The 27,862-nt window shown below is 46.9% G+C and overlaps 1 protein-coding gene and 1 long non-coding RNA gene across 10 annotated transcripts in view; both read right to left on the bottom strand.

Annotated features, from left to right (window-relative positions):
• Nucleotides 1–26,644, bottom strand: part of PIGG (phosphatidylinositol glycan anchor biosynthesis class G) — a 46,857-nt gene extending 20,213 nt beyond the window's left edge. For 6 of the 9 annotated variants that reach the window (XM_047718529.1, XM_047718527.1, XM_047718524.1 and 3 more), the window contains exons 1-6: nucleotides 26,355–26,643; nucleotides 25,300–25,505; nucleotides 19,293–19,502; nucleotides 13,722–13,910; nucleotides 12,703–12,844; nucleotides 4,077–4,289 (exon numbers count right to left, since the gene is read on the bottom strand). In XM_047718529.1, coding sequence (XP_047574485.1) covers nucleotides 4,077–4,289; nucleotides 12,703–12,844; nucleotides 13,722–13,910; nucleotides 19,293–19,502; nucleotides 25,300–25,505; nucleotides 26,355–26,508 — 1,114 coding nt within the window. In that variant the 5' untranslated portion in view covers nucleotides 26,509–26,643. Of the gene's footprint in view, nucleotides 1–4,076; nucleotides 4,290–12,702; nucleotides 12,845–13,721; nucleotides 13,911–19,292; nucleotides 19,503–20,098; nucleotides 20,209–25,299; nucleotides 25,506–26,354 lie in introns of those variants that run through there. The other 3 variants (XM_047718526.1, XM_047718530.1, XM_047718532.1) reach the window with 3 other exon arrangements.
• LOC125093432 (uncharacterized) lies at nucleotides 211–2,683 on the bottom strand. The gene is made up of 2 exons (XR_007125238.1): nucleotides 2,289–2,683; nucleotides 211–2,244 (listed from the first exon to the last, which is right to left on the bottom strand). It is a non-coding gene; the product is annotated as an uncharacterized LOC125093432 (long non-coding RNA).
• Nucleotides 26,645–27,862: the final 1,218 nt, after the last annotated feature.

The raw sequence follows: 27,862 nt of genomic DNA, 5'->3' as shown, positions 1-27,862 counted from the left end.
CAGTGCCTCAGTAAAACTAACAGCCGATGATGCTCATGAGTCCTGAGACATCCTGCCCACCTGCCAGCCTGCCACGGCCCGAGGCACAATGCAGCACACAACATGGATAGATGTGCGTGCCCTCTGCTCTGATGCCCATTCTCTCCCTCCCTCCCCTGGCCTTGCCTCCTCCTCCCCCTTCTCTCTCAGTCTCTCTCCAAGCTTTTCTTCTTCTTTAGTGTGCAATACAGAAACACCCCAGGGGCACCAGGTGGCTCAGTTGGTGAAGCGTCTGCCTCCAGCTCAGGTCATGATCCCAGGGTCCTGGGATGGAGCCCCGCATCGGGCTCCCTGCTCAATGGGATGTCTGCTTCTCCCTCTGCGACTCCCCCTGCTAGTGCATGCTCTCTCTCCCTCTCTGACAAATAAATAAATAAAATCTTTAAAAAACAAAACCAAAAACAGCCCAGAAAGGCATTACATTACCAGGCCCTTGGTGTTACAAATCTTTCGGACGCTTACACACTGTGAGGACCATGCAGGCAGTGGCCCGACGCCTCTTCCACCACATCCACTTCCCACTGTGGACTGACTGCATCCATCTCTAACCTGCTTCCCTTCTTCACACATCCCGACCCCTCCTGCCGTGATGCCGAGCTAGAAGATCCATCCCAGCACACAGCTAGGGCTGGCAGAACAGCACCTGGATTGAAGCCCAGCCCTAAACGCAGTGGCTCCCACTCTGGAACGGCATTGGCAGGCAGCTCAGCATCAGGAAGCTGCTTCCCTCTGGAGCTGGACCAGACTTACTGGTGACTCAACTAGTCTGCAAAGCAAGAACTGCCTTTCGGAGACTCCCTGGTGTTTACTGTGCTCTTCCAACCTCCAGCAGAGCTATTCTAAGGTGGTCTAGGCCCTGTCCTTCAGGATTAGGGTTAGGGTTAGGGTTGCTGTATAACCCTGAGCACAGCCCAAATGCTGGAAGTCCTGCCACTGCTGTGGATACTGAGTGACCAAGCGCTAGTGACCAGTGTGACCAGCTGGTGACCAGTGTGACAGCCCCACATGATGACCGAGCCCACTCCAGAGAAGAGGCACACAGACACCAGCTCGTGGGCTGGCAGGTGATAGCTGGGATCTAAACTCCATTAGTCTGGGTCTAGGATGGAAACCTTTATTGTTACACCCCACCCCCCTGAAGTCACACAGACATGCGGATACCTGCGTCTATACCCAACCACCTAGAATCACAGAGAAGTGGACATCTGTGTATGTATCCAGACAAGTATTTACTGAGCACTGACGACATGGTACGTGCAAACATGTGTAGTTCCTGCCTGCTTGGGCCTGTGACCTAGCTGGGTTCTCACATGGGCGTGTAGTACAAATTGTGAAAAATGCTATGGAGGTTTAAGTAGGGGAATGTGGGAGACTTTTGGTAACACTGAAGAAATGGACTGAAATCTGGGGTGGAGGGTGGGGGATAAGAAGGTATAACACTGAAGCTGAAGTGGAAGCTGGCCCAGGAATCCACCAGGTGACAACTAGGAAGAGCATCCAGTCTATGTGAGTAGCACATACAAAGATCCTGAGGTGAGAAAAGTTGGTCCCACTGCAATGAAAGTCAGTGGAGTGATGGGAGAGTTGTATCAGATTGGGCTGGATATTAGGGGAGGCCTTGAAATTGCTTATGGCGTCAGACACGTACTTAGTTTTGCCTCAGGAAACAGGATCACTGATGGTATAGATGAGGGGTATCCTAGGAGCATAAGGCCCCTTGAATGCTTTCTCATGCCAGGGACTGGCCTATGTTCAACTCATGGGCTTCTTTCTGGCCGCACCCACTGCAGCGCTTAATTCTCCCTACTTGCTCCTCCTGAAATAAGCAAACAACCCTCACTGTGGTTGTTTGTTTAACAGTTTGTTTGTTTCTTTTTTAAAGATTTTATTTATTTACCTGACAGAGAGAGAGGAGACAGAAAGCACAAGCAGTGGGAGGGGCAGAGGGAGAGGGAGAAGCAGACTCCACACCAAGCAGGGAGCCTAACCCAGGACTCGATTCCAGGGTCCTGACATCATGACCCGAGCCGAAGGCAGACGCTTACCCGACCGAGCCCCTCAGGCGTCCCTTTTGTTTGGTGTTTTATTAGATGTTAGTAGAGGAAAAAGGATACATATTACCAACAGCAAATTTTCAAAAGCTACCAAACTCACAAGTTACTTTTGAAAACAAATATTGACTCTCCTCTGGACTGAAATATGCACCTGGGCCGGCCTATATTGACTCTCCTCTGGACTGAAATATGCACCTGGGCCGGCCTCACTTTTCACACAGTTGCTCACTGGGGCCACCTCACGGACAAGGGGCTGGCCCCCTAAGCTCTCCCACCGTTCAGGATACCCAGCGCCCCATTAGTCCTTGCTGGTCTTCCACAGCCCAGCCTACAACTCAGGCATTCACTCTACTAACTAGTACTCCCTTTCTCAAGTAGGAAAAGCTGCCAACAACATGTTAAATGCACCTTAGACCAGGAGTCGACTGTCTCCAGATTCCCAAACCAGCCCCACTCCCTGCACCAAACATGCTGTCATTGATGCAACTTGACGGTCAGATAAATTGTTTGAAAAGATGGTCTTGGGGGAGACACGCTCTCTTGTTCTGGATCATTCCTACCCCTTAGCTTCTCCCAGCTTAAAAATATAAACAACAGGGGCGCCTGGGTGGCTCAGTGGGTTAAAGCCTCTGCCTTCAGCTCAGGTCGTGATCCAAGGGTTCTTGGATCGAGCCCCACATCAGGCTCTCTGCTCAGCAGGGAGCCTGCTCCCCCCACCCCCTTTCTGCCTGCCTCTCTGCCTACTTGTGATCTCTGTCTGTCAAATAAATAAATAAAATCTTTTAATTAAAAAAAAATATATATGTATATATATAAACAACATATCCTTTGTTGGTCTCTGTTCACCTCACAATACAGCCATCCTCACGCCCCACCTCCTTCCCTGCCCCGACTCCAGCTCTGCCTTCTCCCAGCACTCTGTGTGCCCTGACGAAGTCGCTGGTAACCTCACCTGCCAGGTGAATGGTCAAGTCTCAGTTCCTCATTCTATCTTACCTTGAGCAGGATTCAACTTGGCTGCTCACTCCTCCCTTCCTAAAATTCTTTCTTTACTTGGCTTCCTCAACACTAATCCCCTCATCCTGCAAGCACCCTACTTCCCACTTCAGTAATGGTCATCCCATTCTTCCACTGTTCTGCTGAACACACCAGCTTGCTCCTTATGCCTCTGGTTCACCATTAGTAAGCCCTGCCTGTACCAGCTTCAAAATATATCCGGAATGCCATCGTCTGTCCTGGACACAGCGCTGCTACTGTCTGGGCCCTCATCTCACCTCTCACTGGGACACTGCAGCAGCCTTCAGACTCTCCTACAACACAAGGCAGAACCTTCCACATAGGCACCTGAGACAGCCTCTGAAACTGCAGCTCGAAGACCTCAGACTCTGCACGAGTTCCTCATCTAGCTCATGATGGAATTAAGAGCCCTTCTAAGGCCTGAAAGGCCTCCATAGCCCTCTGACCTCGTCTCCTTCTGCCTTGCTCCAGTTCACCCTGTTCCAACCACTCTGTCCTCTGGTCATCTTTTGAAGGTGCAGACACATCCCCTCTGTAGAATTCTGCATCTGCCACACGCTCCCTCTGCATCTCAAAAGCCGGGGCCTCTGCCCCGACAGCCCTCACCCACCTGCGTCCCCCATCCTTTCCCTAGTACACCCTTTTTCTGAGGTACTCATCACCATCTGACAGCTGCTGCTCCTTCTCCACCTCTGTAAGGTAAGCTCCATGAGGGCAGAGCCCTGGTGTTTCAGGCGCTTTTAACGGTCCTCAGCCAATCAGGAACTTAGTTAAAAAAGTCCTTATTTGTTGAATGAGTACATTTATGAAAGAGCTTGATGTAGATAACTGTATCTGTTGGTGCTGCTAACGGTGACCATCATGGTTGTAAGAAAACAGAAGCACGGTCAAAGACTGAGACCTGCACACCACGAACAAACAGGAAAACACCAGGTGCAGTGGAAACATCGTCATTAACAGAGTTACCTTTTGTGTAGGATGGCACGTTCTCTTGCAATAATTTGCTGAGCTGCACTGCATTTAAATGTAAAAACCTCAGCTGTTCTCTCACGGGTCTCCCTTCCACTGTAGGGAACAGCAGGCTGCCAACACTGTTCCCCGGGATCGGCAAACCAAGCCCTATTGCTAGGGTTGCAGCCAAGTCAGTCTGTTGAACATGCTTTGGACGTCTGATGTCACCTAGAGAAAGGAAAGTGGTTTAAGCAACAGGCTCTCAAGTGTGTACAATGGTGGTCCTTCCCTCAACCTGCTATAACCAATTATCTACCCGTTCAAAGCATTCCATGAATATTCATTCAGAAATCACCTCACTGGCGTTTATGTCAACAAATTTACCAAACATTCATTCTGTGTGGGCACGGGGCCTTCCCTGAACCAGGGTGCCGGTGGGATCTCTGGCGACCCCTACCCCGTGGGTTCAGAGAGGTCTACACAGTGCTGAGAACTGGACACAGGCATCTCAGCAGCTCCTGGGCAGTAAAAGGTACCTCTAACTGGGGAGAGTAGAATGAGGCTGGATTCAGCTGGTCCAAGTCCTATAACCAACTCCAATAAACAAGACATCTGCTTACTGATGGCCCAAGCAACTGAAGGGCTTCAAGTCCTAGCAATGGTTGGCCGTCCTACTGCCCCTCCCAAGGAGAATGGGTGCCACAGCAGGACACTGGGCTCACACTCCTGCTTTGCCATCATCTAGCTCATGCCTTGGACAAGAATGCAACTTTGTCAGACTGTTCTCATCTGCAAAGCGAACACCCAGCCTCACCATGCCACGACAATATATTGATTATGGTGCTTTTTGGTTGTATAGAATTTTTTTTTCTTTTTAATTTGGTCAAGTATATTAACCTTTTCTTGACCAACACTCCACTGACGGCTTCTGGGTTACTTTTAGAAAGAAACTTCTACTCCAGAATTATCATTTGTTTTCTTCTAGTATTTTCTTATACTAAGTGCACTGATTTGAAATAAAACAAAACCCAAAACAGAAAGCCCACCTTAAACTGCTTTTGGCACCGATAAAGGTGGTGGTGCTGGTGTTATTCTGGGACTATTGTAGGTCATTATGTGACACTCATATCCAAGGCTGGTGACAACCAGGATTCTAAGCTTGGGAGGCAGAGAGAACAGATGTAAGATCCATGAATTTCATTTTACAGTAGTGAATGTGGATTGTGAGTATCAATACAAACTCAAGACCTATTTTATCTTAAAAAGATTTCCTTGCTTTGTCCAGAAATGATAACTACACAAGTATCCACGAGTACTGCTAGTTCTGAGATGGTGGTCCTCAAAGATCCCTTTGCACTGAAAGGGACCAAGGAATCTGGGAAAAGCAGCTGATTCCAGGTCTAGGCAAGGATCTGTGCACGGAAGCTGGAACAACTTTTTAGACGAGGCAGCAACAGAGCCCTCAGAGAAACTAAGGTGTTTGGGACTTACAGGTTAGAAGGACTCAGGAGCTAATCTGAATCAGAGGCTCCTACTGGCCAAAGATGGGACAATTTTGAATATTAAAAAGGGTAATATTTATGGTGAATTGAAACAAATTATGCTTAAATCCATGAATTCACAATGCTACTGAACACCAACAACACAAAACACTAGTTGGTCATAGCTGAAGCACGCTAGCAAACTCACAGTGAACTAATTCACTGATCTGGAACTGGAAATTAAGTGGGAAGAATAATTCATCTTTACTCCTATCTCATGTTAAAAAATGGTAGTTAGGTAACAAAAAGTAAATTAGGGAAGATTCTCCTTACAGAATTGTTCTGGCTAATTAATGAAAAACAGAATTAGGTAATTAAAATATCACTATTTGCAACCTCCAGTGAATTACTAGTTGGTCATCAATGGCTATTGGCTTCATCAAACAGCAAACAGTCGGACACTGTGTGCATCCTGCTGGAAACAGCCTTAGGAAAACCAACCATAACAATGGGATCTGAATCTGCCTCCTGGTCAGAGAGGATTCATAGAGGAACAGAGGGTAGGTCAGCAGACAGTGCAGAGGAAGACTCCCCAGGGCAAATAACCAGGTTTCTTCAACAAATAAATTGTGCTGAAATAGAAGAGGATGGAGTGGGGCCCTACAGACGGAAGAGACATAAGAAGACACATCAACTAATCCAAACGCATGGATCCTATTGGATCTTAACTCAAACAACTAATGAGGGAGACAGACTTTGGAAATTTGAACACTGACCACCACTGATGAATAAAGGAATGAATACCGTATTTCAAATGTGCTAACAGAATCCAGAAAGTAAGAAAAGTACATAACTTCCAGAGACTTGCTTCCAAATAAAACAGGAGAGGAAAAAAAGCTAGAGGACATAAGACATAAGAATGGGCATAACAGGGGGCATCTGTGTGGCTCAGTGGGTTAAAGCCTCTGCCTTCGGCTCAGGTCATGATCTCAGGGTCCTGGGATCGAGTCCCGCATCGGGCTCTGCTTAGCGGGGAGCCTGCTTCCTCCTCTCTCTCTGCCTGCCTGCCTCTCTGTCTACTTGTGATCTCTGTCAAATAAATAAATAAAATCTTAAAAAAAAAAAAAGAATGGGCGTAATGGGCGCCTGGGGGCTCAGTCGGTTGAGCAGCTGTCTATGGCTCAGGTCATGATCCCAGATTCCTGCGACTGAGTCCAGTCCTGCTTACGAGGTGTCTGCTTCTCCCTCTGTCCCTCAACCTGACCACGCTCTCTCTCACACTCTGTCTCTTTTCCAAATAAATAAATAAAAATCTTAAAAAAAAGAAAAAGAAAAAAAACATTGGCTGTAACTGGCCCATACACTGAAACTGGGTGGTGCACTTTATTACACTGTTTTGAATACTTTTGTATATCTGAAAATTTACATAATAAGGAGTCTTTAAGAAACACAAATGTTTTGATCTGTGAGTTACACAGGTTCAGAGAAAAGGTAGATTCTCAGCATGATTTTTTCCCAGAAGGTCCTGACATCACTTCCAGATGTCTTTTCTCTATTAATGGGAAATGCCACCTTTCGTCACCAAATGCCCAAATCTACTGGGGTCAGTTTTTGGCCTCTTGACTTTGCTCTACTGATTAGTGTGACTAGCTCTTACCAGCAATATTTTGAGAATGGTAATTCTGTAATACTACTACAAGGGAGGCCACATTACGCAGTGGGTTTTATCCTGTAGAAGAAGGAAAAGCATTTCAGAAAACCATTCTCCCCATTCAGCACCCAGACCTTCTCCCACCTGTCTCGTCTCCACTGGCCCCTGCAATGCGCTCTGTACAGCTCAGCCGCCTTTCACACCTTCCATCAACAAATACTGAGGACACAGAGAGTACATGCCACGATTCTGGGCTTGAGGGTTAGAATAGAAAAGAAAAGGCCAAGTCCCTCCCTTCACGGAGCTCACATCCTGTGAGCAGGAGGAAGACCATAAAATATCTTAGCTCTGCCCTGTGCGAAGGTGGAACAGAGGCATGAGGCCAGAGCTCAGGGGTGGACAGTAGCAGGCTGGGGCACCTAAAATCACATGGTACACAATTCAAAACTGCTTATTTTTCAGAATAACAAACATCTTAAGATTAATTTTTATTAGAGTAAGAAACAAAAATTGACATAAACCTGTAGGATAAAAATAAGTCTTTAAAGACCTATCAGGAATGGTGGTTTGAGGAGCTCTGTGGATCAGCTTGCCAGGAAAACAAGCGCAACTGGTAAAAATTATAAAAAGCACCACCGCCACCATGATATAACCATCCAGGGCATACAGTAAATGAAGAAATCTTTGTTCAAGAAAATCTCCTAAAGCTTGGTAAGAACAGAGCAGTGTGAGGCACCCGAGGAACCATGACTTCCTCCCTCCTCCCGCAGCTCCGTGTGACAGACTCCGTGCTGATAGGGTACAGCAAAGAACACGGGGCTCCCTCCCCGCTGGGTCCCTGTGAGGGCTCTGAGCTCTTCTGGGGAGAAAAGGCTGCCAGCATCACCCATCCTCCTCAGCTGTGTGGTGTAGAGGCTCAATCCCAGCTGAGTGTCTGGGTTCTCTCTTCTTCTGCCCCAGTCTGTTTCCAGGGTGGAGGTTGCCCCCAGAAGATGCTAGTGGAAAAGACCACAGGCTTTTCCTGTGGCAGGCCACAGAACAGAGAAAAGCTCCCCACAAAAGAAGTGACTTTGTCTGAAACAGAAGGTAGTGAATTCAAGCCTAGGAATGCTCTTAAAAACAATGGAGATTTTGGAGGTGGGCAGGTGAGTGGAGGCTGGTAGCTTCATGACAGCCACAAGCTAAAACCACAAACTAGCTGGGCTCTCACAGAGAGGGCCAGGAGAGACGGGTCAGAACCACCTCACAGAATGGCCTCGAAAATGACCCCGCAAAGGGGCTCAAACACGGGATCAGATTATGCAGCACATTTATTTTAAGTTGTCAAAAATAAGGCAGTCAGCTGGCAATGAGTACAGCCTGAAGCTGGGTGTGACAGCAATAGAGGCAATAGCCTGGCATAGCTGTCACAGAGATACAGAGAGGCAAAGGGTATCAGTGGGACTGCTGGCACCCCAGGGTGGCTGTACCAGCATGGGAGCCACAGCTGACTCCACACTGCAGGAGAGAGGGAGCCACTGAAGTGGCCTAGCCATGCTGCTTGGCAAACAAGGGAACAACAATGACGACAGCTGTGGGGTGGGTTGGGGCTGGGTCAGCATCCAGAGTTGCTGCAACATATGATTTGAAATGGTCAGTTTTCATACCGAAAACTATTAAGAATTAAGCAAAGAAACAGGAAACTATGACTCAAACAGAAGAAAAAGCAAGAGAACCTTCCAGTAAAGGACCCAGACTCTAGAGGTAATAGATGGACTTCCAAGGAACCATGGCAAACACGTTCAAAGAGCTCCAGGAAACCATGCATAGACAAGTAAAGGAAGGTCTGATGACAATGTGTCATCAAGTTGAGATTATCAACAAGGAGATAGAAATTATAAAGAAAAGAATCAGTGGAAACCATGAAGATGAGAAATAAAATAACCGAAATGAAAAACTCACTCACTATAGTTGCACTGAATTGGCAGAAGAATCACCAAATTTAAAGGCAGAGTGATAAAAAGTATACAATCTGGAAAACAGAAACTTTCCCAAATTTGACGAAAACCATTAATCTACACATCCACGAGGCTCAATGATCTCCCCGTTGGGAGAAACACAAAACACAAAGACATATTATAATGAAAATGCTGACAGACAAGATAAGGGAAGCCCAGGCAGACTGAGAGGAAGTCCCATCAGAAGCCGTGCAGGCCACAAGGCAGCGGGACAGCGCACCAGAAGTCCTGAAAGAGAGAGGAATGGTCGGCTCAGAGTCTTCTACCCAGCAAAACTATTTTTTAAAAACAAAAGGCACAATACCTTCATGAAAACATCTGTCCAATGGCGCCTGCATGGGTCAGCCAGTTACGTGTCCAACTCTTGATTTCAGCTCAGGTCATGATTTCAGGGTCCGGGGATCAAGCCCTGCTTTGGGCTCCCCGCTCACTGTGAAGTCTGCTTGTCTCCCACTCTCTGTGCCCCTCCCCTTGCTTGCACACACTGTCTCGCTCTCTCTCTCTCAAATAAATAAATGATAAATATTAAAAAAAAAAAAGAAGGAAAACATCTGTCCACACAAAAAACTTCCCAAATGTTCATAGCAACATTATCCATAACAGCTGAAAAGTGGAAACAACCCATATATCTATCAACTAACGAATGGATACATGATGTGGTCTATCTGTCATGTGGAATATAATTCAGCCAAAGAAAGAAAGAAGTCCTCATGCCACTACAACCTGGGTGACCCTTGAAAGCACTCAGCCAAGTGAAAGCAGCCATCACACAAGGCCATGTACTACAGGGCCCATTCACGGGAAATGTCCAAAAGAGGCAAATCTACAGATGGAAAAAAGATCCACGGTTGCTGGCAGCTGAGGGTAAGGCGGTAATTGGGGGTACACTGTCCTGAAATTAATACCGACTCTGAGCAGGCTACCTGCAAGGCAGTCCTGGCTCATGAAATAAGCATAATGAGACAACCGAACACAACCACTCTTTATAGGAGTCAATAAAAGACAAAAAGCTTGGAACCCACTGTTGGCACTGAGGTCAGTGGCCTGAACCACCCTGTCAGGTGTCCTACACAATTAGCCCCCCTGGCTGTTCCTGGAAGTGAAGATGCAGTCAGGCCTCCCAAGGAGGACAACCTTCCTTAGAGATGAAACATCAGCACTTGAGTTCAACAATGACCCTAACATCCCTGTAATAAAAGTCACCGGCTTAGTTTTCTCTTTTGCTCTGCAGACTATAAGCTCCCTGAGGGTGGAGGCTGCCCACAGTGTCCAGCACAGTGCCTGGCCCACCTCTGCTGCATGGTTGAGTGGGAAGGGCATTTCTGGCATGGGGCTCTCGCTCACATAGGGGAGCCACATGGAACCCTTCTTTGGGTACACAGTGGGGGAAAGCCAGGTGTAGAAGGCAGGTGTTCTGGTGGGTAGTGTGTGTGCTCACTGGAAGACAGGCTTCATTAAGACACCTAGACTAGGAAGGCTCAGGTCCCAAGAGCTGAGGACTTACATCTTAGGAGATTAGATGTCCGAGAGGAGGAAGTGTTGCAAAAAGATTGAAAGAAATCAATGGAGATTCTTCCCCAAACAATCCTCGCTCAAGTGGGAGACTCATACATTCAACAATCCTTTTTGGCACCCATCACATACCAGGTGATGTTTAGGCCCAAGGTAGGCATGTACCAATGAACAAAACAGATTTGGCCCTGCCCGACTGCAGGCTGAAGTGCAGAGAGCAGGCGGCTGTTACATGCATCACACGGGCAAGTCTGTAATTACAATCTAAGCGAAGAAAGAGGGCACCGAGCACGGACTGCTGTGAATGACAAGCACAGGGAGGGCAATTTGGTTTCATGGATGAGCGAGAGATGTCAGCTGAAACCAGGGATGAGTGGACAAGCAGGCTGAGGGGCTGATGATGACGGAGCTGGGCACCTGGGGAAGAGCTTGTCACCTGGAGGACTGTGCGAAGGGCAGAGGCCAGGACACAGTGAGTAATGGTGAATATGGTTTAGGATGACGCTGCAAGGTAGGAAAGAAGCCTCACGTAGGATTGTTAATTGATCCAAAGTTCAGCTACTGAAAGGTTTTATGTACCGGAGATCAGGGATGGTCTGGAATGTGAGGAGCGAGGGAGAAAGATGGTGAAGGGGGGACGCCCACATTTCTACCTGCAAGGATCACATGAAGGTGCCATTTGCTTGGAGGGGAATATGAGAGGGCAGATTTGACATGAGGCTGTCACAGTTGCTCTACCTTTGGGAGACCCAAGTGGAGGTGTCAGTGAGGTGTCAGACAGGCAGCTGAGTAGACAGTCTGGAGATTGGAAAAGAGGAGACAGCCAGTGGGATAAATCTGACAAGCCTATTCATGGGACTTAAAACTATGGGCGCGGACAAGATCATCTTAGAATTGAATATAGAGGCAGGAGGCAGGAGGCAGTCCAGAAAGAGTGCCAGGGCCAGGAGCTAAGCTAACAAAGACTAGATAGCAAAGTGAGGTGCAAAGAAAACCAGACAAATGGGAGCTACCAGAATGAGGGGTCAGAAATGCCAAATGGTACTGAAGGGTCACGTAAGAGGAAGCCAGAGAGTGTCCAACTCAGAAATAACTGGTGAGTGAGGGCAGGCGTGTTGTAAAGTTGAGGCAGCAGAGGAAGTGCAGGATGAAGGAGAGAGAGATAGGGCACATGGCCATGAGGCAAGCCGGCCCATGTGTGTTTGGGGTGGACAGCTGGGCTGTCTTAATGCTGACATACAGGCCCTCAGTTAGTCCTGCTCTGACCGATCCTGACTCCTCAGAGTTTCAAAAGATTATAAAAATTTTGGGGGCACCCAGGTGGCTTAGTGGGTTAAGCCTCTGCCTTCGGCTCAGATCATGATCCCAGGGTCCTAGGATCGAGCCCTGCATTGGGCTCTCTGCTCAGCAGGGCCTGCTTCCCCCTCTTTCTGCTGCCTCTACCTGCTTGTGATCTCTCTGTCAGATAAATGAAAAAATCTTAAAAAAAAAAAAGATTGTAAAAATTTTGATTATTGGGGCGTCTGGGTGGCTCAGTCGTTTGGGTGTGTGCCTTTGGCTCAGGTTGTGATCCCAGGGACCTGGGATCAAGCCTCACACTGCTTCCTTGCTTAGCGGAGAGCCAGCTTGTGCCTCTCCCTCTGTCCCCTTCCCTGCTCGTGTTCTCTCTCTTTCTCTCTTTCAAATAGATAATAAAATCTTAAAATTTTTAAAAATTATTAATGTTTTTTTCTTTCAGCTCACATGTGTTCAGATGTCCCAAAACTACTGGTAATTTTTATTAAAGTTTCAGATACCCAGGCCATGACATTCATAAAACAAAATTCCTAAAAAGAACATTTATATTTTAAAAATTGGGGCAAGAAATCTAAACTCCAAATACTGGCTACCCCTTGCCCCATTTTCATCTTCACATTGCTTGGGATGTTTCAAACTTACACAGTTTCCAGACAGATACACAGAATACAGTTTTAAAGTAGTAAACATTCCTAAACCCTCACCAGGTTTTCTTTCAAATGCAGAACTGATTAAGATCAGGGCGGTGTTAAGCTCCTCCACAGAAGAGGCCCCGTGACCTCCTGCTTCCGACATGCCATGATCACCACAAAGAACTAGCAAATTGGGTACAAGAGTCTCTCTCTCCTATAAGGCAAAGAAAAAAATATTTTAATTGCATTCACACTGAGGAGAACACATGATCTTGTTAAGGAAACAACTTCAGATTTTACCTTTACTTTAAAATAATAACTCTTTATAAATGAGTTAGACTTTTTTCTTAACCTATGAGCTTACAGCTAGATCAAAGGGTCAAAAACAAGTAATATCATAAGTATAACAGAATCATATGGAGGTCATGGAGCACAGCAGGGTTCTATTTAGGACCTCTCAGGGTAGAGGATTTGGGCCTGGTTTCTGCTGACAGTGAAAGCCTAGGCACATGCCTTATCATGCCCATGTTATGTGTCACATGGGATTGCCCCTCAGCCTAGGGTTCCGGCCAAGGGCCTCTGCCACTCCTTGAGGTGCAGGGCAGGCTCTTCCTTGCTTTTGCTACTTTCTTCACCTGGAATGCACTTTCACAGATGGCGCATTTGCCCCCTCCCTCCCTTCAAGGCTCTGCTCCCGTCTCTTACTCCCATCCTGAAGGACAGCTGCTCTCATAATTCTGCCTCCAATCGCAACTCTTCTCTCAGATGCTGGTCCCTCTTCCTGCCCCACGTTTTCCTAGAATACTTATGTACTTGGTGATTATCCTCACTTGTCCTTCCTGGCTACAGTATAAGCTCTACAGATGCCCAGACAGGCATTCAAGAACTAGGAGGGGGATGAATGGGTCAATGGTAGACATAGTCAGAGCTGCTGGGAGGCTGAGCCCATGCTCTGTGCTTACAGGCAAACTGTGTGATGGTGGGCATGGCATTTACATAGGTCTCAAGTCCACTTCAGGAACTCGGTATCTCTTAGGAGTCGCTGGCACAGTTGACACTCGTGCAGCCCAGCGCACCACAGTAAGCCTCACCTCGGACAGCAGTGAGGTGTGGATCTTCATCAGGACGCTGTCCATCTCCTGGAGTTTGTGCCCGATCAGAGGGCTACTGGGCCCAGAGACATGGCCGATGTGGTCCAGCCCGAGGTAGTGGAGGATTAACACATCCCAATCTCCTCTTTTTAATACTTTATCCAAATGCCTTGTAACATTATCATCCACCTGTAAAGGGGGAAAGGTACATATTAATAGCTTCCTTTATTTCCCTTGATCTACACTCTCCAAGGAAAAGGATACAGTTCTTTTAAAATCTAGGCATTTTGGAGGGAGGAGCAAGATGGCGGAGGAGTAGGAGACTGAAATATCATCAGGTCCCAGGAGTTCAGCTAGAGTTATCAAACCATTCTGAACACCTACAAACTCAACAGGAGATAGAAGAAAAGAAGAGCAGCAATTCTAGGAACAGAAAATCGACAGCTTTCCGGAAGGTAGGACTTGCGGAGAAGTAAATCTGAAGTGGTGGGAAGACAGACCACGGTGGGAGGGGCCAGCTCCTGGCAAGCAAAAGAGCAGTGGAGCACAAATTTGACTTTTAGAAGTCGGCTCCACTGAGGGACGTCGCTCCAGAGGCTAAGCGGGGGTGGAGCCCTCATGGGGACAGTGTGGTCTCAGGATCCATGGGGTCACAGAAAGACCAGCAGTGTCTGAGTGCAGCAGTGCTCCCAGGTATCGGAGCAGTGATGCCACCTGCAGAGACAGCCAAGGAGGGGGCTCTCAGCTCGGGGTTACCGTAAACCACGATCCAAGGCACAGTCGGGTGATTGCTCTTCGAGCAAGGAACCCCTAAGTGGCAGATCCAGAAAGAGCCCCCCTTCCTCCTCCAGGAGGAATGGCATGGAAGCAAGTGGCAGGATCTGCTGGGTTTGGAGACTCCAAATGGGGTCGTGTACCAGATATAGAAACGCTATCAGTCACAGGCTGGTTGAGCTCGGAGCATGGCCGGAGACCAGGGAGATGGGAGGGATTGACTACTTCTCTCTGAGGGTGCGCTGAGGAGTGGGGCCCCAAGTTCTTGGCTCCTATGGGGCCACAGATTGGGTGGCTGCCATCTTCATTCCTGTCCTCCAAAGTTCTACAGAAAGTGTTCAGGGAACAAAAGCTCCCAAGCACAAACTGGACCAGATGACTTAGCCTGGCCCCTGGCAAGGGTGGTGTAATTCTGCCTCGGGCAAAGACATTTGTGAATCACTATGGCACACTCCTCCCCCAGAAGATTAGCCAAGAACATCTACCAAGACCAAACAACTACTGGACCACATGGGGAGAATCCTAGATATAAGAGATACCATAAGATGAAACAATATGAGAATAATTGGGATCCCAGAAGAAGGAGAGAGAGAGAGGCAGAAGGTATATTGGAGCAAACTATAGTAGAGAATTTCCCTAATTTGGGGAAGGGAACAAGCATCAAAATCCAGGAGGCACAGAGAATCCCCCTCAATTCAATAAAAATAGGTCCACGCTCCACCATCTAATAGTAAAACTTATAAGTCTTAGTGACAAAGTGAAAATCCTGAAAGCAGCTCGGGACAAGAGGTCTGTAACACACAATGGTAGAAATATTAGATTGGCAGCAGACTTATCCACAGAGATCTGGCAGGCCAGAAAGGACAGGCATGATATATTCAGGGTGCTAAACAAGAAAAATAATGAAGCCAAGAATATTACATCCAGCTACACTGTCATTGAAAATAGGAGGAGAGATTAAAAACTTCCAGGACTAACAAAAATGAAAAGAATTTGCAAACACCAAACCAACCCTACAGGAAATATTGAAAGGGGTCCTCTAAGCAAAGAGAGAGCCTAAAAGTAACAGACCAGAAAGGAACAGACACGATATATGATAACAGTCACCTTACAGGCAATACAATGGCACTAAATTCATATCTTTCAATAGTTACCCTGAATGTAAATGGGCTAAGCGCCCCAATTAAAAGACACAGGGTATCAGAATGGATAAAAACAACAAGACCCATCAATATGCTGTCTACAAGAAACTCATTTTAGACCCAAAGACACATCCAGATTTAAAGTGAGGGAGTGGAAAACAATTTACCATGCTAATGGACATAAAAAGAAAGCTGGGGTGGCAATCCTTATATCAGATAAATTAGACTTTAGGCCAAAGACTATAATAAGAGATGAGGAAGGACCCTATATCATACTTGAAGGGTCTGTCCAACCTGAAGATCTAACAATTTTAAATATCTATGCCCCTAACATGGGAGCAGCCAGTTATATAAACCAATTAATAACAAAATCAAAGAACACATCAACAATAATATAATAATGGTAGGGAACTTTAACACCCCCCCCTTACTGAAATAAAGGCTTTAAATGACACACTGGACCAGGTGGACATTACAGATAAATTTAGACATTCCATCCCAAAACAACAGAATACACATTCTTCTCTAGTGCACATGGAACATTCTCCAGAAGAGATCATATCCTGGGCCACAAATAAGGTCTCCACCAGTTCCAGAAGACTGGGATCATTCCCTGCATATTTTCAGACCACAATGCTCTGAAACTAGAACTCAATCAGATGAGGAAAGTTGGAAAGAACTCGAGGCTAAAGAGCATCCTACTAAACAATGAATGGGTCGACCCAGAAATCAATGAAGAACTTAAACAATTCATGGAAACCAACTGTTTGAACCCAACTGTTCAAAATCTTTGGGATACAAAGGTGGTCCTGAGAGGAAAGTATATAGCGATACAAGCCTTTCCCAAGAAACAAGAAAGGTCTCAAGTACACAAACTAACCCTACACCTAAAGGAGCTGGAGACAGAACAGCAAAAAAAGCCTAAACCCAGCAGTAGAAGAGAAATAATAAAGATCAGAGCAGAAATCAATAAAATAGAAACCAAAAGAACAGTGAACAGATCAACAAAACTAGGAGCTGGTTCTTTGAAATAATTAATAAGGTTGATAAACCCCTGGACAGACTTATCAAAAAGAAAAGAGAAAGGACCAGATTAATAAAATCATGAAAGAGGAGAGATCACAACCAATACCAAAGAAATTCAAACAACTACAAAACATACTATGAGCAACTATACACCAGCAAATTTGACAATAGAGGAACATATAAACTATCAAAACTGAACCAGGAAGAAACAGAAAACCTGAACAGACCCATAACCAATAAGGAGATTTCATGAAGCAGTCATCAAAAATCTCCTAACAAACAAGAGCCCAGGGCCAGACAGTTTCCCGGGGAATTCTACCCAACATTTAAAGAAGAATTAATATCTATTCTCCAGAAACTGTTCCAAAAAATAGAAATGGAAGGAAAACTTTCAAACTCATTTTATGAGGCCAGCATTACCTTGATCCCAAAACAAGACAAGACCCCATCAAAAAGTAGAATTACAGACCAATATCCTTGATGAACATGGATGCAAAAATTCTCACCAAAATACTAGCCAATAGGATCCAACAGTATATTAAAAGGATTATTCACCACAACTAAGTGGGATTTATTCCTGGGGTGCAAGTTTGGTTCAATATCTGCAAATCAATCAATGTGATACAATATATTAATAAAAGAAAGAACAAGAACCATATGATACTCTCAATAGATGCTGAAAAAGCATTTGACAAAGTACAGCATCCCTTCCTGCTCAAAACTCTTCAAAGTGTAGGGTACCTCGATATCATCAAAGCCATCTATGAGAGGCAGGGCAGGGGGTTGTGGGGGGTAGGGAGGAGAAAAATAAACAAGATGGGATTGGGAGGAAGATAAACCATAAGAGACTCTTAATCTTATGAAACAAACAGGGTTGCTGGGAGATGAGGGGTAGGGATAGGGTGGCTGGTTATGGACATTGGGGAGGGTATGTGCTATGGTAAGTGCCATGAAATGTGTAAGCCTAATGATTCATAGATCTGTACCTCTGGGGCAAATAATACATTATATGTTAATAAAAATTAAAAAAAAAAATCTAGGCATTTGGGGCACCTGGGTGGCCCAGTTGGTTAAGTGTCTTCTTTTGGCTTGGGTCCTGATCCTAGGACTCTGTGATGGAGCCCGCATTGGGCTCCCTGCTCAGTGGGAAGCCTACTTCTCCCACTCACACAACCGCCTTCTTGTGTTCCCTCTCTTGCTGTCCCTCTCTGTCAAATAAACAAAATCTTAAAAAAAAAAAAAAAAAAGAATCTAGGCATTTGTTTTAGGTAAGAGGACTCAGAGTCTGAAAACACCAAAAAAACCCCAAACACAAACAGAAAAATCTGTCATAAGAAAGTTAAACAAATATTAGCATTAGATTAAGCTTTCACTAATACTGTCCTCACGTTTCTAAGGTATAGATAGAACATACTATATAGGTAATTTAAATGAGAAGTGTTGTTCTGACAAAAACATTCTGTGGGGGGGCACCTGGGTGGCTCAGGTTAAGCCTCTGCCTTCAGCTCAGGTCATGATCTCAGGGTCCTAGGATCAAGCCCCGCATCGGGCTCTCTGTTCAGCAGGGAGCCTGCTTCTCCCTCTCTTTGCCTGCCTCTCTGCCTACTTGTGATCTCCGTCTTTTGAATAAATAAATAAAAAATCTTTAAAAAAATAAAAAACACTCTGTGGGATCCCTCCTGAGAATTAACTAATACTAAGTAGATGACCAGGTGACGCAGGTGACCGGGGCAAGGGTGGGGGGCGGTGAAGGTGAGGGCATCTAAGTGTGTCCTGTGCGAAGGCTGTTCTGGGAAGAAATAGACACAGCTCTGAGCAACTAGCGGTTGAGCATCCCCCGACAGAGCCATGAGCCTGGTCAGCCTAGACCATTCAGCTGGTCCACCTCCCGCCCACTGAAAAGTCTCTACAAAGGGAAGGGTCTCTGAGTGATGAGACAGAGGACAGGGAAACTCACTTCTGAAAGCAACTGCCGCATGTACAGAAGTCAACTTTAGGAAAGAGTATTAATGTAAGTAAGAGTACAAACGCTCTATCAGGCCCAGTAAACTGAGCTGGTATGGGTTTGTCTTTGCTTTGGGTGGCTTCCCTCTGCTTCAGGGTCAGCTTTCTAACTACAGGTCTAATCACTCCCTTTTTCCTTGTTGGAGCCTGTCCAGCACAGGACAGTGCCCCTCAGGACCAGGCTCCACCCAGCTCACCATCTGTCCTCCCACCTCCCCACTGGGGACACAGCTGCACTAACAGGAGAACCAGTAGCCTCAAGGATCCCAGGGAGGACATGGAGTCCTCTGCCTTGCCTTGTACCGATGCTGCCACCCCCATTCTGTCCACTTGGGAAGCTGCCACTCACTTCTCAAAACAGCTTAAATGGCTCCTTGCTGGGAAACCCTTCCTAGTCGTCTATACCCCATCAACAGGTGCTCAGCTGTTCTAAGAGAGCTTTGTTCACATCTCCATCAGGGTTTATGTCCCTGAGTTGAACCTGATCATGTGGATGAACGGTGTCTATAATCTCTCCACACCTCTCCCAGCACACCAACAAAGGCCACATACAAAACAGTGTTGCCTCTCCCCGACAGGGTATCAGACTCCAGTGTGATAAAGGGTTCTTATGTTAAAAACTGACCTCTGTATAATCTGACACGAAAAATGAGGTTGTTCCATCATACTCCACAAAATGCTTTGGGAATAGTTTCACCCATGTTTCATCTCCATAAAAAATAATTCTTTTCCCAGCTGCTTTTGCCTGTGTGATCACGTTGTCTTCCACCAGTGCGGGGGAATTGAGGTTCCTGACAACATCGATGAAGCCAGGGAGGCTCCCTGTCATCAATGCCTGCAGAAGGAAACATTCACGAAGTTAGACTACGGAATCCAAGGCCCAGCATGGGAAGGAGCGCCGCAGATCACATTATGGATGAAAGAGGAGAGCTTCAAACTAGGACATCCCCAATACTGGAAGCTGGGTCAGAGGGGAAAGCTGCACACAGATTTTGGCAAAACTAGCAAACCTGCTCTCAAAGACTTGACTGTCTTTCAGTCAATGAGAGGATGAAGGAGGAGGCTGGGGCAGCTGGACCACCGTGGTAGACAGAAAAGCTGCAGGTTAGAGCAACTGAAGAAAATGGCAAAGCATGGTATACACTAAAAACATGAAGCTGTATACTCAACTGCCTATCAGGTCCCCACCTAAGCTTCTAATCTGCCCTGTGTGATAAGCAAACTCTTGTGTACTCATCTTACAACCTAGCCATTCTAATGACCATGCTATGTGTACAAGCAGCCTCTCCCACAGTCTCTATGCAAGAACTCTCAGAAATTCTCATAGTAAACTGGCCCAGGGATGCTGGTGGGACACCCCTACTCCAAACACACACACACAGAGCACCATCATTTCTGGGAGGAAAGGGTGGGTGTCACATATCCCCATATCTTTCTGATGCAGAATTATGTCAACAATCTCCCTCACTTCAGCACAGTCTCAGAGGCCATAGTAATGGGTCACATGTCTCCTGTGATCTGGAGTTATCCAACAACCCATGACACTGGCATTTAGGGACCTACCTATGCAATGAAAATAAACAGAAATCTGGATAATGACAATAGGTCCAATTTTGCCAGGTCTTTAACAGCAAAAAATCAACCAACCAAACAAACCAAATATGAATTAACCTGATTTCTGGAATGCCAGAGGAACTCAGCAAATCCTCTCCCCTAAGAGTAATGACAAAATGGGACAGAACTGCCCAAAACAACCATTTTAAGACTTAGAAAACTTACCAAGGATTTATAACAAATTGAGAAGTTCTTATCTAAGACAAACTATGGAATCTCAATAAGAGCTGTGAGTAACCTGTGGTGTTTTAACATAGGCTGCTCCCCTTCCCCTACCCCCATTATGTCGTGGCCATGGGGACCTGGATGGGTCCATCTGACCTGGAGCTGCACGGAGAAGTCCCACGCTAGGGATGTGTTGAAAACACGGAAGGCCAACATCACAGCTGCCTAAGGCAACAGTGCTGTTTGTGGTAACAGACAAGCCCAACACTCAGAAATGGGATCTGGGGGGAACCCGGATGGCTCAGTGGGTTAAGCCTCTGCCTTCAGCTCAGGTCATGATCTTGGGGTCCTGGGATTGAGCCCCACATTGTCAGGAGAGAGCTTCTCTCTCTCCCTCTGCCTCTCTTCCAGCTTGTGTGCACACGCACGCGCTCTCTCTCTCTCTCAAATAAAAAAATAAGATCTTTAAAAAAACGGGATCTAGGTTGGGGTGCCTGGGTGGCTCAGTCAGTTAAGCGCCTGACTCTTGATCTCAGCTCAGGTCTTGATCTCAGGGTCATAAGTTCAAGCCCCACATTGGGTTTCATGCTGGGCATGGAGTCTACTTCAAAAAAAAAATTAAAATAAAAAAAAAATGGGTTTAGGGAATGAGACAGGTATAGCAGATCCACTGAGCTGCGTGCACACATGGGGCTGATTGTGCACTCAGGAGAGAGCAGATAAAGCCTAATAATCCACTCCTTCCAGTGGGTCAGGAGACCCTACACAGAAAGTGACAGGGCAGGCTTATTAGGTGCCTGAACAGTGAGTACGAACCACACACAGACCCCTGGGAAGGGCGGAAGGCCTACTTGTTTAAGCACAACCTGCGACCAGTCATTGGCTAACCACTAACTATGTTCATTCAGGGGTGACCTTTTGGAAGACCAGCTTAAAATAAAAACAAGAATTTAAAACAAAAACAAGCAGATGCCAGTTACTGTGCACTCCAGGAGAGACAGACTCTACAGAACGAGTTTAGGCAAGTAACTCACTGACAAACCAGCAAAATGATAGCAAGAACCACCACTCCTGGGGTGGAGGATCAGGATCCAGAGTTTGAGGTGAGGGTTGCACGGATAGACCACATTTGTTAAATCTCACCGGACTGTACACATAAGAATGTCTGCACTGCACTGTATGAAAATTCTACCTCAATGAAATTATTTTTTAAAAACGTGAGCCTCTCTTTCACCCCAGAATTTTACTACTCATAGGTAACCAGTTACTTTGGGTAAGTACTCTTTCATATATTTTCTTGTATGTGTACAATCACAAATATACAATGGTAATAAACTATATAAACAATTCTGCAACTTGTTTTTTTTCAATTAATAACATATCCCTAACTTCTCTCCCCAGAAAACACACAGCTACGTTTTTTTGTTTTTTTTTTTTTTTTTAACTCAGCTACAAAGTACTCAGTATTTGGACCAAGACCATTTTAATGGACATGCATTTTAACAAGCTTGCAATGCAAGTGCCATTTGAGCTGAGACCTGAAGGCTGACATGTTGTTGTCTAGGGGAGGGGAAGGGAGGCACAGTGCGGCTTTCCAGGGGGAACACAGCAAACTGTGAAAGCCCCAAGGCTGAGAGACGGCGGCATGCTTGGGGTATGTGTGGTCTATGTGGATGAATGACACAGGAAGAGGGAAAGCAGCTCCGATTAGGATGAGGTAAATGGGGACAGGACCATGCAGACTCGAGGCCTGGGTTAGTAGGCAGATATAAACGAGTGCAGGGTTTGAAGAAGAGCACCACGACCTGCTTTGTTTGGAGGGGCTTGGGCACTAGGAGGTGCTGAGAGACTTCTACAGTCCTGGCTGGAGACCACAGCAGACTGGACCAGGGTGGCAAGAGTGCAGGGGCTGGCTCAGTGTTGACAGTACTGTCTACCTTGTTTCATATGAAGAAGAGGTCATCATCAATCTTTACATTTTTACAGTGTGATAGACAAAAACTGGGCTTACAAATTGCTTTAGTTCTCCTTGCCCTGATTACTAGTACAGAATCTTTCCCTATGTTTACTTGCCATTTCAATGTCTTCCTTTGTGGATTTCTTTATATCCTTTGCCATTGGATTGTTGTCCTTGGTCAGATTCTTTTTTCACATCATGGGCTTAACATCTTGTTTGTGATGTCAACTGTCAATAATTTTTCCAGTTTATCATTTGTCAGTTGACTTAGTTTTTGTGTCTTCCACCACATAAAGGTTTTTGGTTTCCATGTGGTCTAATCTGTCCATCCTTTTCCCAGGGGATTTTATAAGGTATTTGCCTCCTTCTCATACTAGGCTGTGTTCCCACTGACATTTTTGAGGAGGGCAGGGACTACTTGGTACCCTTCAGCCCAGGAAGCATGCAGGCGGTTGGGAGCCCTAGGAAGTCTAAGTGAGAGCCCAAGTCTGCCATCACCTTGGAGGTCATCCTGCAGTTGTTGTGACCTTGGGAACAGTGGTTTCTTCCCTTCTAAGAGTGAAGGAGAGCTCTGCAGAGACTACTGGAAGAGGATGTGGCCTGGTCACCCTATTCAGCAGCGACCAACAGAGACTCTGCAATCAGACACACATAGGCTAGGGTTGGTTTCTGATGCCAGCTGTGTGGTTTTACCACTTCAAGCCTGCTTCCTCATCAGGAAAATGGAGAAGATGGCAGTGCCTGCCTCATGGAGCCTAGGTCATAGGGCTGTTGTGACAGCACATGACATAACATTTGTGCTTTGTGCTCACTGCAGTCAATTGGTCAGTACCTACTCCTTATGGTGACTATAAATTCGCTGAAGAAAGGAAAAGCATTCACAAATTAGTTAACACGAGAAACTGCTAGGAAAGTGCTATTAGTCTTAAATCATTAAGATCAGCATTTCGTGACAACTGCATCAGTACCTCAAGATTAATATATCCCTTCCCTAATAGGAGGCAGGGTAGGGGACACACTCCTTAGCCAATACTACCCAATCCTACCAAATTCTAGAGCTGTGAACCCTAACTCCAGTATGTATTTCCTGTTCTAGCTCTCCATTGCTGGGAAATGAGAAGCAAGAACCTGCAAAGGCTTGAAAACAAATAAAATGAAGCACAAGACTGGTTCCATGAAATGACACAAACAGGCTGGAAACGGGAGGCCCCAAGAACCACAGTAGCCGACATGCAGTCTGGACACAGTCTGAAGCCTGCACACCCACTTACATGCTTTCTTATAAACCTACTCAGATTCCTTACCAGGGGGAAGGGATGGGTTCCTTCCACACCTTCAATAGAACAGATGAAGAAATCAGTGCTCCTGATGGTGAGGAGCCTGGATGCCTTTCTTCCAGCTTTAACAAGACTGGCCTCAGCAGAATGAGCATTCTTGAGAGGCCATCCCTGAGCTTCTTGACTAAAGGGGCCCCACTCTCTCCGTTTCTCATCAATGTCATTTTCTCCTCCCTGATTCCTTCCACAGCGCTTATCACTTTCTGAAAGTATCCCGATTATTTATTTATATAATTACATATCTTTTCTCCCCTCAATTAGAAATTAAGCTCCATGAGGATAGGACACTTGTTCCTCATTGAACCTCTCTTATCTAAAACTGTGTGATACACAAAAGATGTTCAGTAAATACTGCTGAATGAAGGACACACGACAACCCAAAGTTGCAGAGAGTGGGAAACGCAAGAAAATAAGTCAAGAAGAGATGCGGTATTAACCCTTTCAATCCCAGACTGTTTCATTCATCCAGTAAACAATTACTGAATACCTACCAAATAGTGAATCAAGTAGTGGCTCCTTCTCACCAAATAACAAGGTGTCACATGATCAGCCATAGATGGAAGGCTCCAACCAGAGACTATCTTACCGTACCAGCCACATAGTCACAAACTTTTAAGCTCCTCTGTCTCTTTCTGCCTCCTCCCCTTTACTCACCCTTTCAGTTTAAACTTGTCATTTCTTCAGGCAGGCTTTTCTGACCCTCAATCTACACTGAGGCCTCCCAACCCCCCCAGTAATGAGCATCACATCCTGCTCTTTCTCATCATCATGCATTAATCACACTTTAAACTACAAATCAGTTTGTCTGCTCATTTGCTTAATGACTATGCCTCTCACAGGTGACTAAAAGCTCCATGAAAGCAGATACCATGTTGCCCTAACTGCAAACCCTTCACAGTACTGGCACATAGTAATTGCATAATAAATAGTTCTTGAGCCAATCAATACAGCTTTCTTCTTTCTTCTTCTTCTTCTTCTTTTTTTTTTTTTAAAACTCATAGTTCATGGGTAAAGCACTATGCACTTTAAAGCCACACTCACTAGGCTGAGCACCTCAAAGGTGAGTTATATAGTAGAAACAGTGATAACTATTGAGACCAGATCATGCAGGTTTGGTCATTATTTATACCACAGTTGTGGACAAGCCATCTAACTTATCTGAGTTTGTTTCTGATCTATAAAGTCAAGAGACTGAACTAGGTTAACCCGAAAGGCTGGAATGTAAGTGACCCACTGATGATTAAAGAAGAGACCAGATTAGCAAGGAGGACACTATCTTCAGGATTAGGCTAACCTGATTGATCTGGCTCTAAACACTTTATGCCTTCCATGAAGTGTGAACTTGGGGCTACTTGACAAGAGACACAAATCATGGGTCTCAGTTCTACCCTATCTTGTGCGGCTTTGTCAGCATTTTATTGCCCCAGCCAGGTGGACAGCACTCAACTAATTTCCACCAAGTTAAAATTGGGACTCCTGGTAAAAGAGTACAGAGAGCCCCTCCAAACCTCCCAAAGAGCCAAATCATGACTTACAATACATTAAGTCAAACTGTTTACCTTGATTCGAGGCATAGTAACTGTCGGCAGCTTGGCTTCAGCCACAAAACTATGAGATGCTCCTTTCTCCACAAGATAAGTTGTGTAGGGCATAAATTTCACACCCTTTGACCCAAACACAAAATCATCTCTCAAGCCATCTATCAGCATAATAACAACTTTTCTGAATAGAGGTGGTGGGAGCTTGGTCCAGTTGGAACGGTCTCCTAAAAATGTTTGAAAGGAAAAAGGAAATTAAGTTTTAAACTGTATTTAGCCCCCAAGCACCTTATAATCTGCTTCTGGCCCACTACTCTAGCACATATGCTGTCATATCTACCTAACCCAAGCCAAAGAAAAGGACCGGTTACTGGACAGTGCGAGGGTAATGAGGAAGCTGAAGGAGCCCCAGTATTAACCATGAATTGCCCTATGCATGGTGAGTACTGGGGAAGGAGAGCTCCTTCGTGAGAACCCTGGATATTTGACATTTAGGGAGCTTGATTCAAAACACAGGGCAGCAGGTAAGGGATGGGCAAGTGTCTACAAACTGTGTCTACACGGTCAGTGGCTGGTATTGTGGGGACCTAGTAAAAAACGGGAGAGCCTTTACCTAGTGCGTACTACTGGGTAAGTGAGGGCCACTGGCAGGAAAAGGGGGACATTCACTGAAAGAATGTCACAGAAGGAAACGCAGTGCTTGGGGTCAGGAGGAATCTTATATGCTGTGTCTTATTGAGCAGAAAGGGTACCTGGGAAAGGGAGTGACACAACGGACGGTTCGGGCAAGGGGAGGGGGTGCGACGTCAGGAGACGAGTTAGTGCAGGTGTGCAGAGCTTTCTCTGCGGCGACCAGAGAGGAGACTGCAGCGTGGCTGCTAGTGGTGGCTGCCACACGCTGTGGGGTACAGATAGGGGCTGGGGCGGTAGAGAGAGGACTCCTGGGCGTGGAGTCCTCTCCTCCCAACGAGGAGAGCACTCGGAAGTCCCGAGAAGTGCGAGAGGCGATGCTCATAGGAGGCTTCTTTGAAGAAAGTGGGGCCGGGGCGCGGAGACGGCCGGGGAGGGGTCCGTACCAGCTGAGGGCTCAGGCGCTGGAGGCTCTGCTTGGTGCTCCGTCCTGGAGGAGGAACGAACCGGAGCCGGGAAGAATCCCCGAAGGAAAAGCGCGACCCCGAGCACCTGGATCACCACGCAGCAAGCGGCAAAGGTCCCGGAGCCCAGCCGCATCGTGCCTAACCGCTGGGCGCGGATCCCGGGTCCCTGACCCCAGTACGAGCCTCGCCCCGACGGGCGGCTTCCGGGAGCTGCCGCTGAACAAACGTGAACTGGCCCGCATAACTGGTGCCTGCTCAGTGTGTCATCACGTCCTCCGTCGCGCCGGAAATACGCAAAGGGAAGGCGCTTGCCGGTGCCGGCAGTCCCCAGAGTCCCCGAACTCCTTGCCAATACTTCCGGCGCGTGCACGGGCGAACTCCCTCCCGCCCGCGAGGCCCCTCCCTCGCGTGCCAGTAGGCCCCGCCGGGTCTGGTTCGGGAGGTGGGAGGCTGTCGTGTGCCATACCTCCTGCTAGGAGCTCTCAGCTGTGTCCCATCGGCCTGCCGCGTAAGGTGCCGTCGCCTCCGAGCGCTCACTGTCGTGGGCAGGTGTGTGCCGCGGACCCCTTTAAGCTGCGCCGCCGTCCCATTGCGGGGTGACCTAGAGAAGATCAAGGCGTCCGTATGCAGACCAGACTCCAGGACCTTGTGGGGACCCCGTGCGACCCCTTCCCCGGCCGCCTCCTCTGTCCCCGGCCTCGACGTGTGCTGGGACCAGGAATTCGCGGGAGGCTGACGCGCCGGGCTGAGCTGTGGAGGCGGCTGCCGGTCGCACCCCGGAGCCCGGGACTGACCGGTTGCAATAGAGAGGCCCCCGGTTTTCCGCTCGAGGGCTGGCTGGTGCTCTGTGCTCGCAGCTTCGCTGCTGTCACGCCGTGGGACAGCAGCTGGGGTCACACCCGTCTTCCACCAGCCTTCCCTCCGCACCTTGCTTAGACCGGAGCCCCGTTCCCAGGCCGAGGCGGGCTCGAAGGGGTGTCTGCAGGCCTTAAATGTGGCCCTGGGACAAGTCTGCGACCTCAGGCTGTGGCGGTTATTGGTTTCCACCACCTCCCAGTACTCACTCACCCTGAGTGTTAATAACAACCGCTGAACAACAGCTGGACTTTCTAGTTATCACCTGCCAGGCACCCGGTCAAGCCCTTGAAGTTATTTTATTTGATCACAAGAACCTTTTAAAATAGTCATTATTCTTTATTGCAAACCCAGAAATGAAGTAACGTGTCTAAAGTGACACAGCTAAAGAGGCACAGGACAAAGATTTAGAGCTCACAGTCTGACAGCCTGTGCTTTGAATCTCCACACTTTGTTGACTTTTAAAAGAAAAACAAAGGGCGCTTGTGTGGCTCAGTTGGTTAAGCAACTGCCTTGGCTCAGGTTATGATCCCAGAGTTCTGGGATCAAGTCCCACATCCGGCTCCCAGCTCTGCTGGGGGTCTGCTTCTCCCTCTGACCTTCTCCTTGCTCATGCTTTCTCTCTCTCAAAT

The sequence above is a fragment of the Lutra lutra genome, chromosome 2 (assembly GCF_902655055.1).
Source record: "Lutra lutra chromosome 2, mLutLut1.2, whole genome shotgun sequence".
NCBI classification, from domain to species: Eukaryota; Metazoa; Chordata; class Mammalia; order Carnivora; family Mustelidae; genus Lutra; species Lutra lutra.
This window is presented reverse-complemented; position numbering and strand designations above follow the sequence as displayed.